This window comes from Oenanthe melanoleuca, chromosome 1A, assembly GCF_029582105.1.
Source record: "Oenanthe melanoleuca isolate GR-GAL-2019-014 chromosome 1A, OMel1.0, whole genome shotgun sequence".
Lineage (NCBI taxonomy): Eukaryota > Metazoa > Chordata > Aves > Passeriformes > Muscicapidae > Oenanthe > Oenanthe melanoleuca.
The window spans coordinates 16,451,555-16,469,595 of NC_079334.1; the positions used below are offsets into that span (position 1 = coordinate 16,451,555).

The 18,041-nt window shown below is 41.7% G+C and overlaps 1 protein-coding gene across 3 annotated transcripts in view; it reads left to right on the forward strand.

Moving 5' to 3' along the window:
- The window catches only part of DENND5B (DENN domain containing 5B), a 102,513-nt gene that overhangs the window by 26,111 nt on the left and 58,361 nt on the right, over window positions 1-18,041 (forward strand). For 2 of the 3 annotated variants that reach the window (XM_056482605.1, XM_056482603.1), the window contains exon 2: window positions 16,631-16,696. The exons of the other annotated variant lie outside the window; for it this stretch is intronic. In XM_056482605.1, the coding sequence (XP_056338580.1) occupies window positions 16,631-16,696 (66 nt within the window). The remainder of the gene's footprint in view (window positions 1-16,630; window positions 16,697-18,041) is intronic. 3 annotated transcript variants of the gene reach the window in all.

The following is an 18,041-nucleotide window of genomic DNA, read 5'->3' on the forward strand; positions in this document are numbered from 1 at the left end:
AAAGGAAAGATGATGTGCCAGAACTGTGTCATTTTTTACTTTGAAAGATTAAGTAAAATTTAGAATATTAAATTCACATGTTTGGGTGAATGTTCTGAAGTTATTGTGTTAGGACTGCCATTGTTCATCCAGTTGTCTTGCTATGGTCTGTAACACAAAAAGCCAGCTACAGGAAACATATGGTGTCAGTTTTAGTGTGTTAATTCATGATTTGTATTCTTAACCTGTTTATTGAGCCTGATTTTTAGTAACCTCCATCAGTAGAGCTGGTTTGTTCTATTTATTGGTAGGGCACTGCGTCTGTTTACAGCACAGATGTCTGTCTCCTGCAATAGAAATTGAGCTTTTTTTAGAGCTGTTTGAATGTTTTTAATATTCAAGCTCACTGCAGTCTCATAACTTAACCTACCAGCTGAAGTGAAGGCTTTCAAATGTGACTCTTCGCTGCTGTTCCTATGGTTACACTGGAACAGAAACCTGCTAAATAGGAGCAGAAGGGCAGACAAAATCTAGTAGCAGTTGGTGCCATTATTGCAAGTTTATAATTTCCAACTTATTTCATTTTCTGTGCAGTATTTTCTTTTTGACTGGAAGTGTATGTTTCTGAGGATTAGTGACTGGTAATGTTGGAAAACAGTAGCTAGAAGATGATGGAGACACACCCCCTGGAAACAGGTTTTTGTTCTGCTTGCAAGAGGGTTTATATTTTCCCCCTTTACCAGTTAATCTTAAATTCAAAGCACTGTTTGTGTGCAGTTCTAAGAGACAGATCCTGTGTTATTGGTAGGAGACTTGCATGGGAGCTGTGAGCCAGGATCAATGTACACCTTCCTATCAGATGCTGGGAGTAATAAGTGGTATGTTAACTGCTCTTGTGTGGAAATAATACATATTTAAAGCAAACAACCATCAGTTCCTTCAGTGCTGGAACAAATGGAGCCCTGGTCTCCTGTGGATTTGCCTTGTGCATGATTGATTCTTGCCATCTGAGAATAAGCACAAGCATTTCTTTGCAGCTGGGGCATTTTGTGGGGTTTCCCCTGTGTCACATCTCCTGGGGGAAAGCACACATGACACTGTGGGAGCTATGGTATCCTCCTCCCTCTCTCATTCCCACCCTACAGCCTCCTTTGGGCTGCAGCAGTGGCCTCCCCAGTTTCACTTTCTGTTCAAAAGCTTTGCCCTTATGAAAACATCCCAAGCCTGTGGCATGAGTGCAGGGCAAGTCAGCTTTTGTATTGCAAAAAACCCAGGGTAATTAGACATTCATATAAATAGCAGTTCAGGACACATTAAAAAAGAACAATGTTTATTCCAGCTTCTCTCTGGATGCCTGACTTTGCCTCACTTTTTGCATTATTGTAAAGGGTGGATAGAAGATCATTGCAAACAAGGAGCAAAAAAATCTGATTATTATCACACAGTACAAGCTTTCCTGCTCTCTTTAATGCTGTTTGTGACTCAGGTCATGTGTGAGTAAAGAAATATGGTGATTGTTTAGGAGGGACTGAAGGGAAAGCAGCAGGACTACAAATTGGGAATTGGGGCTCTGCTTCCTGTTCTGGATAATTTCCAGCTGTATCACATGGTATGGTGCCTACTGAGGCAATCCATGCTTTTGTATCAATGGTAATGTGTCAAGAACACCTGGGGCCATGGCGTTAGACCAGCAACAAGCTGTTGGGGGATTGGGAGGGAATGCAGCAAAGCAGCAGACTGCAGCAGTACACACCTGTCTGGCAATCAGGCTCTGTGATGCATTAATTGCTTTTGTTTGTGGACTCTGCTCTCTGAGTCAGCCCCTTGGCCTGTGTTATTATACCTGGCACCAGGACTGGGGTTCTCTCAGCCCCATTGGCTGTGTCCTGCCTTGCACAGCCTGGGGACAGCCACTTCAGGGCTGTGCTGGTTTCTCCATAATATCCAGAGGACAGAGGGTTTCATGTAGTGATGGTTCTCTGGTGCTGTCATTTCTGGGATATCCACCCCAAAGAAAGAATATCTTATGCCCAGTGCTTGACCTGAAATATTTTCTAATGAGAAGCAGCTTGAGGGCAACATAAAAGCTATTTTGTTTTAAATTTATTTTACTGAATAAATCCCGAGGTCAAAGTGCAGACAATACAGTTGCAAAGTTGAGAAAAACAGGTGAAGAGGGATGAAAGGAAAGCTAGAACTGAGCTCTCTTGGGTAGCTTCTGCTTAGCCAGACAGCTGACTTTACCTCCCTGCTTTGGAGATCCTTGTATCCCTCTAACCCATCTCCCCAAAAATGAGTGAGCTATTGCATATTCCATATCAAATCTTTTAAACCTGTATGAGGTGTAACAGCCATCAGTGCCCCTCAGTGCATGCTTTGAGGTTTCACTCAAGACCAGCAAAGGCTCGAGGTGATGGTCCGTTTAACTGTGCAACTTGGTCACGGGGAATAGTGTAGCTAAAGGATTACCACCAGGGATGGTGGATTGATGAATGCACTGCTCGTCCTGTGCTGGATCTGAGACTTCTGCTAAGCTTCATCTGTAATAATGTTTTAGCAGAAGTGACTTCCCAGCACCAGTGCAGTAAATAACTCTGCCATGGTAAATTTACTGAACTGTTTATTGACGGTTGCTGACTGCAAAGAGACCTTTCTGCCCTGTCTGCTACTTTCAGGGAAGTGAAACTACTCTTCCAGAAACTGGTGGTTTATTGGCGCTCATCTTCAGATGCTTAAAATCTTCTTCAGTCTTTGATACGGTTATATTTATGCAGACACAGCAAGTCTTGGAGGTAAAATGGGGAACTTCAGAAAGACTGTTAACTGCATGAATAAATTCTGAATTTAAAATTAGTAACGCTTCTGCCTTGTCAATATATAGACATATAAAATTTCACTTTGTACCTCCCCTCCCCTTCTGTGTCCATTTTTGTCTTGTAAGAAGGTTTCTTTTTTTCACTTTCCAACATAGTCAGTAGAACTGGCTTTTGCTTTTTGCTCTGTGTAAAAGCTATTGATCAGCTGATAAGGAAAGAAAGGTGTTTGGGTTGTGACCTGAGGCTGCTTTCTGCATGGCCAGGTCCTTGTGCACAGTTCCCCAAATGGCTTAAAATACAAACTTCCTTTGGTCTCCACCACTTCACCACTTTTTGTGTTTTTTTTTTTTTTTTTTTTTTTTTTTTTGTTTGGTTTGGTTTGTTTGTTTTTTAAGGGAAGATGGCCCAAAAAAAAAAGAAAAAAGAATGATGGCAAAAAGCAAAAGATGCTTTTTTGGAGTGTTGTAGATGACATATGAAGTGAACCTAAAATGAGGAATATCTTTCTTTAGATGCTTTTAGTTGCTGGGATCTCCTTTGATGGCTAGACACACCACTTGAGAGGTACCACACAGAGCCTTGTGTTAAATGAGGGCTGGTTAGGAGGATCCCAATGTGTATGAAGCTGGGCAGAGAGCAGACCTGGACTGGACTGGTTGAAAATACAGCTGGATAATTGCTGGGATTCTTCTTGCCTGTCTTCTTTCAATGTACTAATGCTCTTCTGTTGTGTGGCAAGCCATTTTTTGTTGATATCACCTCTTTTGGAAAGTGGGAGATGGAAATTTAGATGCAGTCTCTCCTCAATCCAGCAAGCAAAAAAATTGAACGCATTTTTCATGCCTGAAGGCATGTGTTCTACCTTTTATTCAGTGTCAGAGGAACCCCTTAGAAATAAGTTTATCATGGTTTGGGCCCAGCCAGCAACTCAGCTCCATGCAGCTGCTCACTCACTTCCCCCTGGTGGTATGCGGGAGAAAATTGGAAGAGTGGAAATGAAAAAATGAGGGTTGAGATAGACGGTTTAATGGGTAAACTAAAACAGCCTGTGCAAGCAAAGGCAGAGAAAAAGGGAATTCATTCACTGCTTCCCATGGGCAGGCAGGTGTTCAGCCATCCTCAGGACAGCAGGGCTCCAGCACGTGTAATGGTAACATGGGAACACAGATCCAAGCCAGAGCTCACTACTGTGAGGAAAATTAACTCTGCCTCAGCCAAAACCATCACAAAGCTGTAGCTGCATTTTGTGGGGATGCTTGTAAAATACTTGAAGCTTTTTTGTTTGCTGGATCAGGCTATGCAGGGACTGGAAACCAGGGAAAGTGGTGCCTCAGCTGTAGCTGACATGGGCAGGAGCCTTGTTTCTGGTGGCTGAGGGAGGATGTGATGGGAAGGAGCATCCTGAAGAGCTGAGGTGCCCAGGCCAAAGGAGGAGTTACTTGACAAATCTGTAAACCCTCAATCAGTGAGCAGCCAACCCTGCAAGTGCCAAAAGCCAGGCTTTTCTTAAATACAGAAGGAAAATTCTATGGTGCTGTATCCAGTTTTGGATATGGGTTTAAAGACTGTTCGAAGAAAGCTCAGCAGTGTTACTTTTCCATTTAATCAATTTTGTAAAAGCCTGGGTAATACCAGCCTTGCTGACAATAAGTTTGTGCAAGCAGTTCACATGCAGCTTTTGCCTCTGTGCATGTGCTGCCTCTGGGAAGACATTGGATTCTGTAATTCACGTCAAGAGATCTGTGTGTAATTCTGCAAACAGGTGATACCTCAGATCAAATCAATAGATCACTCCTGAGCAGGAAGCCTTCCTAACAGATACCCCTTTGCATTTTAGAAACAAGGGTGGAGTTTATGGAGGCTTTTCTCTTAGGGCTGGAGGAAAAAGAGACGAGGGAAAAATATGCTCCAAGAAAGCATGCATTGAAAAAAATCTTGGGGCATTCTGCTTGTAATCTTACCCACAAAATACTTTCTTTTTAAAACTCCATCTCTTCCCTGGGTTGGGAGTTTGCTTAACACAAAGCATACACTTCCCCTGTCGCTTCCTTGAGCCCAAGTGATGGGGCCTGACCAAGTTTCATCTCACACCTTCAGAGCCAGGTTGGCATCTCTGGCTTTTAGGATTTGCTCTGTCCTTCTGTCTCATGCTGGGCTAATTTAGCCTCATCTTGGTAAACAAGAAAAGGGTCCTTATTCAACAGATTTGAGCTGGAGTGACTGCAGCTGTCGTCTGGTCTGTGCACAAACCAATTTTGTTCATTCCCTCGCCTGGCAGGAAGCCTGAACCAGAATTGTGTCGGGACTAATCAGCATTAAACCAATGTCAGAGGGGCTGCAGCAGGCTGCTCTGTGGCAAGGCAAGAGCAACAGGGCTGTTTGGAGGGATTAGCCTAAGTCCTGCTTGGGATGCAGCTGTGCTAGGAAAGGCACTGAAACTGTATGGAGTATTTCTCTTGGGCTTTTGCAACAAGCAGCAAACTGCCAAAAAAGTGGCTTCCCAGTGAGAAATCAGCCTGATTTACTGTACGTGACCATAGATAAAAAAGCCAGGAGAAGGTGCAGTGTCCACAGAGCTGTAATATCCAGGAGATACAAATGATGGCTTTGCTCTCCTGGGGAGGCAAGGCGGCAGACAATGAAATTAATTCAGTGTGTGGTCTCTAGCCAAGAGATGATGTTAGTGATGCTGCTGCTATTGTTATGTTGTGCCATAATAGATGTGTTAGTACTAAACAACATGAAGACTAGGAGGTGGAAATATTTTGAAGAGAAGACCAGAGGCTTGGCAAGGACTGATTCATAGCTCAAGTGCCTCACAGACTGTTTTCCTGCCTGGCATTTACCTTGCAGGTTCACAGGTGCCTCGTGGTTTGCACTGCAAGCATTAAGTCAGAGGGAAGCTGCCTTACACTGTTTGCTGAAATATTGATGTCTTACTTTGCTCTCCCCTCCTTACAGCTATTGAATTTTCCTTGCACTTTTTAATTTCAAATTTTTTTTTCTCTTGCTCCTGAGCACCATGATTTGGCTTGGGGCATGGACTAGATAACCTCCAAAGGTCCTTTCTGGATATTCTGATCCACTCAATCCTGATCCCCCTGCTTTTACAGGTACATGTTTTAGATGATTCTGCAGCTGAAATTCTTCAGCTTCCTCTGTGACTCTGTCAGGGTTCTGTCTGTTTGTATATGTGCTCAGTATTAGTCATCCCTTCTCTGACTGCAGCTATGAGAGTTCCATGGGAGCAAGCTGAAATGGGCTGGTGTGTTACCCACAGCAGGCACAGCCATGCCCTGAATGCCTTCTAGGCCTCCTAAACCTCTGCTAAATATGAGTTTGCCTAAATTTACATGTCAGAACTGTTTTCTTGTACAAAGCTAAGCCCAAATGAACTTTTGAACCATATCCCTGCCACATGCTAAGCATGTTTTTATCGTTTCAGAAGCTCATTTAGGGGGAGCAAGCAGACCTTCTGGTCCGGGGTGCCCCAATTAAGTATAAGCTATGCATCATAAGAAATCCTCCTTCTTAGGGAAAAATCTTCAGTGGCAAACCTGTCTGAGATGTGTGAACTGAGACACAGGAACAGAGTGGCTTTCTGAATGCTTTCATCATAGAAAAAACTCCTTCAGGTCTCAGTGAAGAAAAAGGAATCAAAATCCCAGCCTTGCCTTGTGCTTACTGGAGTATGATATGGTCTCCCTTGGCAGTGTCTGATGGCCTGGAACATTTAGTGGGTGTGAGATTATTCATTAAGCAGAAGAGTATTAACTACTAGCAGTGCCTTCTGGAACACCATTTTCCTGGAGGAAAGTGAAATGATTTGGGGCATACTCTTAAGTGAGAGTAAAATTTTAAAATAACCCCCAGCTAAACAAAAAGGTCACTAATTTTCTGAAAACCTGCCATCCAGCTGGATACTTACTGAACTGGATGGGCTTTGAAAGGAGCCTCCAATGCACATCCTCAAATAGTCACTGAAATGGTTGGAAAATGTGTATGAATCTCTCAAATTCTGCTGTTATTATTATTATTCTTATTTATTTGATATTTCTGGCTGAGAACATCCTGGCTTATGTGAGGTCTAGGCTGTTTAAATGAGGTAGGGTCAGTAACAGAAATTAGATTTGCTGTAACCCAAAACCCCTTTTATCTTCTGTCCTTCAAGACAGGTATCTTTTTTCCTAAACAAATTACCACTTTGAGTTTCGGAGTCTCTCTGTAAGTCTCTAGATATCCAAAAATTGCTTTCCCCAATGTGGTTGTTACGCTTGGATTCTGGGGGAACCTATTTTTCATGCTTTGTTATAGGCTCTGCTGATGGCCAGTGGCTTCAGGCTGTTATCCTGAAATTGCCACTTCTTGCCATTTCTAATGCAAGAGGTGTTTTTTTTTAATTCAAGGCACTTGACAAGTTTAGGCCCCCTCCCTGTGGGAGCACAGATGGCAGCTAAAGGGATGCTGGAACGATTTTGCTTCTACCTTGGTGATGACAAAACTAGGTTTCAGGAGAGAGTGGCAAGACTCTGCAAATGTGTTTGAACATATTCTGTGTTTCTGACAAATGTGGAAGGGATTTGATGCTCCCTGTGATAGCCAGTGCTGAGGTCAGAGGTCCTGCTTTGCTTACCTGCACTCTCCTAATTGATCATTATGTCCAGGGCTCCCCTCCTGTCCAGATTTCAGTGTTTGGCTTTCTGCCTCAGGACATCCTGTGAGAAGTACAGAGCTGTTCTTGTCAGGGAATTAATTCTTCATCTTCAAGTAGAAGAGCCCTTCAGGTAAATTCATAGAATCACAGAATGGTTTGGAAGGGACATTAAGGATCATCTAATTCCAACCCTCCTGCCATGGGCACGGATGCCTTTCACTATTCCAGGTTGCTTAGAGCTCCATCTTGAACACTTCCAGGGACAGGGCATCAACAACTTCTCTGGGCAGCCTGTTCCAGTGCCTCACCACTCGTAGTAAATTTGAACTGGTGCAGTTCCTTTCTCCATCTTAAAGACCATGTGTAGTTTCAGGTTTTGTATGTGCCCAGCTTGCATAGCCCAGGGATTTGAAGAAAGGGACAGCTTGGACTTGAAATGTCCAGAGGTCCAGCAATTTCCAAGTTCATGGCCTGACTTTGGAGCTTTGTTTTCTGCTGAGGATCTTTGCAAAGCTTTGTGTTACTTTTTGTTTGGAATACACTGTACTGTGGTTTCCTTACTGAACTATGATCTTTCTTAAAAGTGCACAATTTCCAAAATACTAAATAAAAGAAAGGTTAGGGAAAGGGAAAAACTGAACTTGGGTCAGAACTGAGGTCAGTGCTTTTGCTTCTACCGGTTAACACAAGGTTGCAATTAAAAGCTTTTTCAAAGCAGAAAATACAGACTTAGGAAACATGAGTTATTTTAGGCAATATTGATTTTCTGGCTTCTTTGGCATGCCCTGACAGTTCAGGGAGATGCAGCAATGTTGTTGTTTGTCTAAGAGAGTGCAAACCTCTGTCAGAGAGTCCACCTGGATGGCTGTGGTGGGGTCATGTGAGTCTGTGTGTTGTCATTTGGGTAAGGCAGTTGCACTTTGATCTAATCTGGAGAGGGAGCTGTACCTGTGTGGGGCTCAGGTTGTGCTGCCATTAACTTGCCTGCTCAAGATCTCCTCCTGTGGGCTGCATCAAAATCCATCAACTCTTTAGGCAGGGAGAAAGCAGTGGAGAGGTGGGAAGGTGATATGGATTAGTGCCTTTAGTGCAGGATTGTTACATCTTCCCCCTTCACTGTAAAATCAAAGTGTTCCTGACCTGAATGAAACAGTGCTCACTGCTTAACCTGCAGCCTAAAGCAGCTTTGTTGGGAAGCACCAGTGTAAGAAAGGAAGCAGGAAGGGTGAGGAAGATCTCTGGATAAACACACCAAATAGTTTAGGTCTCCGAGATGGGTGGCCGAAGGATGTTTCTTTAGGGAGGCAATAATTTGGGAAGGGGTCAACCAGAAGCACCACCAGAATACACAATTCCTCAGGCTGTTTATAAATGGATACTCTGATGCTACAAAATACACATTCAGGTTGAAGTTTCATATTTCTGCATTAAAATAAGTCACATTCAGGCTGTCATATCAGTATAAGCAGAGAATAAACCTTGCTGAATTCAAAGCCTGGGGTGAAGTCCTACTTTAGCAAGCAGCCTTTTTCAGAGGCAAAAAAGCATGTTTTGGAGGCTTTGTTGTTTTGGCTCATAAATAAGTTTAGCTAGAAGTTTGAATGTTTTGAAAGTCTTTCATGACTCTTGAATTTGCAGCTGTAGGATATATGTGAGTGCTCCGATTCCTTTAATCTCATACGTACATAGTGGTTTTGATTTCAAAGGGGAATTCTGTTTCCCACATGCACTGCCTGTTCTTGTGACAACTTGGAGACCAGCTCCATTGGACTGATTGCCTGTATACATGTGAAGCCCTTGAAATAAATATTCATTATTGTCTATGGTAATCTAACATTAGTGAATCATCTTACAGTCCTTAACAAAGAAAGTATTTTCTCATCCTGATAGTAAAACTACAGACTTTACTTTAGCAAATATCCAGTAATATCCATAAATATCCTGTGCTCAGGTATCCCCTGCTTAGTTTATTGCTGAAATCTGTATTATTTGTTGTCACAAATTTTTTTTTTAGTTTGGATATTCCTTCTTGTGTATGCTTCCCATTTAAATATTAAAAAAAAAGCTTCCTTAATGTAAGTATTTAATGCAATGCACATAGACCTGTTAACCTTTGCATTGAGGAGGCATCCATCAGGGATGCTCCTGGTGTATTCTGCAGGTTGCAGAATAAATCACCACAAACCTGTCAAACCCTGAAGAGGTATGCAAATGGCTGTGTCTCTTTAATCTGACATGTGTGTATGCTGCCTGATTTGAGATGGGAATTTTAATCCCACAGGAGCAATGCAGGAACTCCTGGTGCTGCTACATTGCTGTGTGGAATTAGGAGCCAGCTGGTGCCCAGGTTTAAGGACTGTCTCTATTGCTGCTTGGGCCGTTTTGTGGAAGAGCCCCAGGTGCTTTTATCCTGGAGCTGTGTTTCTGCCAGTTCCCTCTCTTTGAGGGAGAGTGCACATGTGTGTGGTTGTGAATATAGTGCATGTGTGCTTTTTCTTACACAGAATAATGCTCTTGAGTTGGTGGGCTTATGTTTTATAGGGAATGTTGAATGCAGACTATTGAAACCCATCCTTAAGCACTCAAAATTACTCTCTTCTGCCTTGATTTGAAGGAGTAACAACTTTTTCAAAGCAAAGTGATAATGCTCTTGTTTTTTTGCAACACACGTTCAGATTTAGCTGTCCTACATTGTCACACCAAGACACCACTATTTTCAGTTGTGTTGCTACACCTGTGCATTGTGTTAATTCTCACTCCTTTTGCATGTACTTCCTTGCATTTATTAGACCTTGCAGACCTTTGTGCACTCACAGAAAGCCTAGGTACTAAAGTGTGTTCAGCTATGGTCCGTAGCTAATCCAGCCTTGATTTGCTCAGCGTGAAATGCTCGGTTTCTATTGTGTAGTGTAACAGCTACCAAGGCTCCAAAACAGCATGGCATAGTTTGCCTCATTAGGTGAAACATTTTATTTAACTCCAGAAAATTCCACTTTATGCCAAAGGAAGGCGTAAAATATGTGTGTCATGTAGAAATAACAGGAGTTGTGTGCAATGGCCAGGAGGGTTCTTGTGTCTGTTTGAGGTGGCTCTAGAAGCCTTGGTTTTCAAGTAGACCTGTAGTTGGTGACAGCTTATGATTATGTAAAAATTAGAGCAGCAAATATGTGCCTTCTACCTATGTATTTTTAGCATGCCAATCAACCTGGGATCCAGGCACCAAAAGATTAGTGGATTAGTGGTAAAGAGGAAATGTTTGCTTAACTGCCAAGTAATTTTAGGTTTATTCAGATCTCTGTTCTCTGCTGCTTTCATCTCTACTAACAGGGCACTGAATAATAGGTAAGACATGCACTTTGTTTGAAAGTGGACTTCAATTTCTTACTCTCCCTTCTGAGCATCTCTCTTCTTTCAGAGTCCCACTGGCTCTCTTCAACCCAGTTTCAGGCCAGGAATTGCTCCCTGTTCCCTTTGTGGCTCTCATCAGTCTTTTTATCTTGAGGGTCTAAAAACTTTCCTGAAACATATGCCATTCTTAAATGGATATCTAGTGGTAGAGAGATTTTCACTGGAGTGGCTGTAGAAATGTGAGGAGAGAAAAGATGAGACACTGCTTTTCATTGCTGGGCTTTGGCAAAGGGGAGACTCATAAGATATAGAGCCTTTTGCACTTTTCTATGTTCTTTAAGAGATCTTGCTGATGGCAGTGGAAGGTGTATCCTGGGGTTCAAAGCTGGCTTGTTGGGAGACCAAGCAACCCCAAAATACACCTGAGAGAAAAATCTGGTAGAAGCCTTAAAGCAGTGTTTTTGAGGTGCAAGGGTCAGGGCTGCACATGGAGAATTGCCTTCATTTCCAGGTGTGTGTGGAGATGAGTGGGACAAGGAAAGAAAGGATCTGAGGCACATGGGCATTTGTGAGCCGTACCCAGAAATAATTCTAGCATTTTCAGGTGAGATCCTTCTTTCCACAGATGGTTTGGCACCTAATACTCCCCAAAGCATTAAGGGAAGCCAAAGGATTTTGTTTCTGGCAGCCTTTGTAGGGATCTGAACTAAATCTAGAGGCATGGTAGAAATTATGCTGTGCTTTGAGTTTTCCACCTGGAATCTAGTTTGGATCCAGAAATTAATGTTTGTCCAAGCCTTGGGATTTGAATCCTGAAACTTTACAGTGACTTGGTGATCAGGTCAGCTTTCTGTATCTTCAGTAAACTTGGAAACTGGCCACAAAATTGGCAGGAGTGTTAAATACAGATTTGGGGGTTTATGCTTTGTCTGAAATAGAGCTCTGCTGCAGTGAATAAAACCTAAAGCTGTATCTAGCTAATCTAACTAGTAATTATTTACTTAGATTTACACAAGCATAAAGAATATTCTTTGCATGGCTTACATGCACAATTACTGTGCACTGATGCACTTAATGATCTCTTCTGTAAACTCACTGGCATTCTTCAGACTGTAAATGAAGCTGGTGTTGTCTAACATCTGTAGAGATGTTCGTGGAATGGTTACAACCAATGTATCTTTTAAGATTATATTTTTTCCTTTTAAAAGTGTTCTAACACTTCTAGTTGACAAAATTCCACTTTTGTCCCTAAAGCTAATAATAACTGCATCATCCAGCATGATGTATAAATGCCTTGGTGCTTTGGTGACAGCGTTGCCCCATTTCGAAGCATTTGCAGCAATATGCTGATCTCTAGTTACTGTGGTACAGCTAGGTTGAGGCAGCTGCAATCTGCAAATTGAAATGGTTTTCAGGTAGCTCTTAAGTGGAAGTATCAGCTTTTAAGGATGAGTATGGCTGTGTGGGCAGCACATCCTTGTCTCTCTGCAGCTCCATTCCTACTTGCCACCCTCCTCCATCCAGAAGCTCTGGTAATTTCAAGCCTTGCCTGAGGGTTCTGGTGACTTTTCAGTGTGCAGAAGGTTTTTTTGTCTTTTCTTCTAAAAGGATTCGTTTGTAGAAGACCGGGTCTTTGAAACTGTTACAAGGACAATTCCTTATTGGCAGCAACTTATACAGCAGTTGCTCAAAGCTACCTAAACAAAGTTTGTGCTACGCAAGGGAGTGCTTCTGCTTTATCCAATGAAAGAGCTTTGTTGGCTGAAAGAAGTTCTTTCTTTGCCTTTACCCTTTTCTCATCAAGACTACATATTAACTAAGTTTTCATAAAGCTTAGCAGCTGCAGCCTTTGACAGGTGACAATTGCCTGCTTGTAACCTTATGCTTGTAAAGGGTGTGCAAAAGGAGTAACTCACTACAGTGGGGAGCCACTTCTGAACCCACCCTTTCTAAATCCTCCTTTTGCCCCACTAAGAAAACCAGCTGTGTAAACCTCACAGGTGTGGGCCAGCTCTTCAAAGCTGCAGAGGCTGTCCCTTCTCAGGGTGTTTTAAGCATCTTGAGTGCCAGCATTGGGTTATGGACCATGCTGTTGGAAGAAGAATCTTCCTCAGAAGCTGGGGGATAGCTTCCTTCTTGTGCCAACAACATGTGGGCAAGGCTGAGTAAAAACCAGCCATGAGTCCCTTGCATCCTCTGTGTAGCTCAGCATGTCAAGGGATAGCTCTTGGCAACATCAGCAAGGAAGGGCTTCCTTTAATCTGCAGAAATCCCAGTGTAACATTGCTGAGTCCAGGGAACTGAGGCCTCAAGCTTGTGTGAGATGAGTAAAAAGAAGGCTAAGCCCCTGGGTTTAGCTGGGTATTCAAGCTGCAACGTGAACATCTTCATACTCTGTTGATGTAAAAGTTGTTTAGTGCTGAAAATGGTGAAAAAATTGGTGAAACTGTTTCTGACTTCAGGTAACACAGCACCTGAACCTTGCCAGCATGATGAGTGGAGACTAATAGGGGTGCATGATAGTATGTGCAGTTCAGAGTGGTTTAAAAAAGCCTTAACTTGAAACAGCCCAGTTTAAAAGGTAATGGAACAGACTGGAATTATAAAAATAAAGCTATTTTTTCTTCTCTTAAAAAAGCTGCAAAGCAAAATTTACTGAAAAATTCCCCTTTCTTTCCTACATTGTTGCACACAAACCTAAACAGTAGTAGTACAGGGGTTTTTAGGATGACAAGGTTCTACTTACTTGTGGGTTGTGGTGGGGTTTTTTCTTTTCCTTTCCTCCAGAAATACCAACTGTAACAAAGCAGATATTGAGACAAGACTCTGGTACTACCTCTGTCACAGTGGAGTAGAGAACAAAATCTGTTTTAAGATTCAAGTCAGAAATTATATTGGTGAGACTATTTCCAAAACCAGTCTGAGAATGCAGCATCATATTCTAACACAGACATTAGATGCATTTGAACTTGAACCTGTCCCTGTAAATAAGTAGAAAGCACAAGCATGGAAGATGTGCTGTGCAAAAAGCCTGACTGGGCACCTCGTCTTGCATTCTATCTGTGGAGGGAGGTGAACACATGAAACAAGGAGTGGGAAACTGGCATTTCAATGGGTAGGAAGCTGTTCAGACTTCACAGGGAATGTGATGGCATCTAAAATACCTTCATTTTCTTTGCATTTAAGACTGCAGTAGTCAGGTGCCTGTTGCTTCAAAACCAGGGATCCCCTTGCTGGACAGGCTTTAGCATCCCACTGTGTTTAAGGACCCAAGCAAGTGTCTTATTCCTGCTTGAACATTTGTCAGTCTGCCAACATTAATGTTCTTTTGGGAACTGAGGGCTGCATTTCAAACTCTTCAGTTTCACATGGTTAGGTACATTGCTCATGTCCAGTGTAACTAGGCAGTTTAAGAATAATGATATATGAAACTTTAGTTTAAATGAACTTTTAATTGTTGCTCAGATTATTTTCTCTATTAGTAAAAATGCTCATTCATTCCATATGAAGTGTTAAAAAATACAGTACATTTTTCCTATAAATATGCAATAGAAAATAAAATACACTACTTGTATGTGAACAGGATAGGCCAAGGATCTCTGGGGCATGTTTTCCCTACATTGGGAGCCCATACTTGTAAAGGCAGTATGAATAGTATGCATGAATTCTATACCTTAATTTCTAGAGAAAATAAAGGTCCAAAGTATAAATAATTCCCTGTATATGTATATACAGGTCTGGTTTTATACCTGCTCCACTGTTGCTTGCTAATGCCTCCAGCCTTTGGAGACAGACTCCAAGGTAATTGCATAGGAGCACCCACCATGCCTTGGGCACCAGTTTATTAAACTCTGCCTGCCCTACTGCAAAAAATCACCCAAACTGATGGAATTTGATTTTTTGAATTTGACAAGATTCTAATGCAATTTTGATGTAAAAGATTTGGTGTAATTCAGACTTACTTGCTAAGGTAGTGGCATGTCTGTGGTCTCTTCGCAGTTGGGACTTGGGGCTGTTTTAAGACTGAAAGTGTTGATGCTGTATAATGTTTTTCATTAGGCAGATAGGTCAGTATTTTAACCAAGGACAGAAGGAAGAGATTATGGCAAACTAAATTTCTCATTTTAAGAGCCTTTTCTTCTTTATGTACACATGCAATGACTTGTTTATGTGAATAAGTCTCCCTTTTAATAGAATTTTTAAAAATACTTCACCTTTTCCTAGTGTAATTAATTTGTGGCAATAATAGTGTTTCATTACATTGTGTTTGTGTAAAGAATTAGACTGTACAACACAGGGGAGTATCCATAGCTCTCTATTTGTATAGTTGTTGTCAATTTGACTTCTTGTGCAGGAGTTTTTACATAACTTCTGTGACTGTTTAGCCATGTGATTGATGACAATAAATGGTCAAAGTACTGAAATGACATCAAACCAGAGCCTGTCCTAGAGCATCTGGTTACACATTGTTTCATGGGTGGCTCCTTTTCACTCTTCCTAATGCAGGGGTGGTGGCTGCCTCTGTGGAAGCTCAGTGCCAGATTCCCTTTGAATTAAAATCTGTAGGGGAGAGCTGAAAGGACAGCCTGGCAGAGAGACTTGTAAAGGTAGTGTGGATATGAGCCATTAGCAAGAGGCATCTCTAGCTTTGACAATTGTTTTGTTTCCTCTTTTAATACTTATGCAACTTTTTAGTTCAAGCAACTCAAAATTAGAATGAAATAACTTAAGACACATGGGGTGGAAAAACATCATCCTGCAGATTTGAATGTGGGCTATCTTCAGGTGCCTTCTAAAGAAAAGAGAAAATTATCCTAAAATAAAAATTCACATCTAAAAATCTACATTGAAAGAACTCCTGTGTCCTGTGCTGAGGCTTACCTTCCCAAAAATTCTGGCCTTGGCAGAGCTGTCCGAGTCCTCTACCCTGATGTCTGGATTGACAGCTCAAGTAGGAGGTTGTAGTGGAACTTCTCTGAATTTATACCTAGAGAGTGAATCACCAGAGAGGTGATATTTTTAACATAGGTGCCAGCTCTATAAAAGAAGATTTACCTTGAGGAGGATTGTGTAATGTCTTTGTGTAGAGTGTGAATGTGACTTCTTTTTGACAAAAAAATGCCAAGGCATCTGTGAAAGTATTTTTGTTTGTCTGCAGGAGATGAGCAAACCATTGGCAGGAACCTCAGCTAGACATGCTAGCAGGAAGCTCTTCCTTTAGAAGTGGTAGCTGTTGCTGGAAGACATTAAAATTGTTCATCCAAGTTCTAAACATAGCTTATTTATTCAAATTTTAGTCTAAAAACACCCAGTTATGAGGCAGAAATGATAAATAGAGCTATTAGGTAACTTCAGTAAGTCCTGAAAATGGCATGCAGTATGGGATTGAAGGTGTAACAGCACAGCACTGTACAAAATAAAATTTCTCAGGTTTAGTTCAATGCTAGCTGAAGGACTGATATGTTTTTTCCCCTGAGTTTCTCAGGTTCTGGAAGGGCTCAATATGTGAACAAAGATGTCTTTCATAATAGGGAAAGCTGTAAAGCAGTGTGTTGTTTGAAGTACTGAGAATTTAATCTTGTTACTAATTTTGACAAGCATTTCTGCCATGTCTGTCATGCATTCAACACCTCTATGGTAATCTAGTCATGGAAGGTTTTATTTATCATGTGGATTTACCCTTTGCCAGTAGTGGGGAGGAGAGAGATTGTGAGAGGGAATATTTAATGTCTGCTTCATGTTTTTTCCCTTCCCCAGTACATTGTATACATTTTCATTTTGTTCATACTTGTTTTTTTTTATTTTTTTTATTTCTGTTTGTTATGTTGTGTAGTCTTGTACCAATATCTACAAGCAGATCTCCGTGGCAAGGGCTCAGACACTGCAGACAAAACCTCAGGTAAAGAGGGGTTAAGGATAAAACAATGATCAGGACCTCTCTATTTCTTTATTTTCAGTCTTCTAACTCCTCTTGAATCAAATTAAAGATCACAGATCAAAATCAAAACTAGAACTCTTGGACTTTTTCATTCTTTTACCTAATTTAAATCAATATTTGCAAAATTTTGTTCTATTTCTTGAAGCTCTCTTGGCAGACGTGGGTCTCCAGCAAAATCCCACTAGTGATGTCAATATATTGGTGGAGAGGAGACTGTGCTAGACCTCTGTGCTTAATAGACTGAACAATACCTTGCATGAGGCCATTTTAGAGGATACTTGTCTGGAAATCTGATGGCTTAGTTATGTGGATTTGTGAGTAGAGGGGACTGGAAGATTCAGCTCCACCAATTTCTCCTACAGAGGCACTAAGTTTCCTGACACCTCAAGGGAGCTTATTTTGCAATCTAGATTTAAATAGGAATACTGATGAGGTTCACATAGACACATACCCCCCAAAAACTTCCAAATAACTTAGATGTATAGATAGGGCACACATCCCCCTATGGTTTCCTGCTTAAATATGGTCCATTAATTCCTTTATATATTGGCACACAAAAGCAGGTTAGACACTGCCCTCCTCCTCAGGCCCCCAAAATCCACTACTATTTTACAGGCAACTCAGATTTTAAAATTTTGGAATGAAAACTGTCTGCCTTGTCCCAGTCCTCCCTTTCATATCATCTCCATCCTCTGCTGTGAGATTATGAGAACATGAGGTCAGAAATAAGAACTTTGAGTTAATGCCCTTGAACTCTGATCAGCCTCCCACTGCCACCTTGGCATTGTGGGGGGCATGGAAGAGAAGCAGCAGAGCAGTTCCTGCACTACTTAAAACTTACCAGTTCCTGAGCCTGATAATTAACAGCTTGCTTGCTCCCCAGCCAAGCTCTGTTATTCCTGTGCCCACATTGTTTTCTCACTCACACATTGTGTATTATTTGCTTCTCATGCAGGGTTATCCTGTTTATTAAATAAGCTTAACAAAATTCCATCTGCAGGGAGAGAGCATAGCTGGGTGTGCTGAGCACTTTTAATTAGAGGCAGCTATCACAGAGATGGTCACCACAAGCACTGTGCACAGTTGTGCTCCCAGTACGTTCCTCTAAAGGAATAAAAGATATTTTTGTTTCTGTAGTCACAAGCATTCCTGTCTATGTTCCAGAGCTTGGAAGGAGTGACAGATAGCTTGCATTCCCTGGACCAGAGGGTATGGGTGGAAGATGCCTCTGCCTATTTGGTACAAAGCTCTGTCACTGTGACAATTAATTGAAGCAGATCTGTTTAAACCAGAAGATCACTAAATT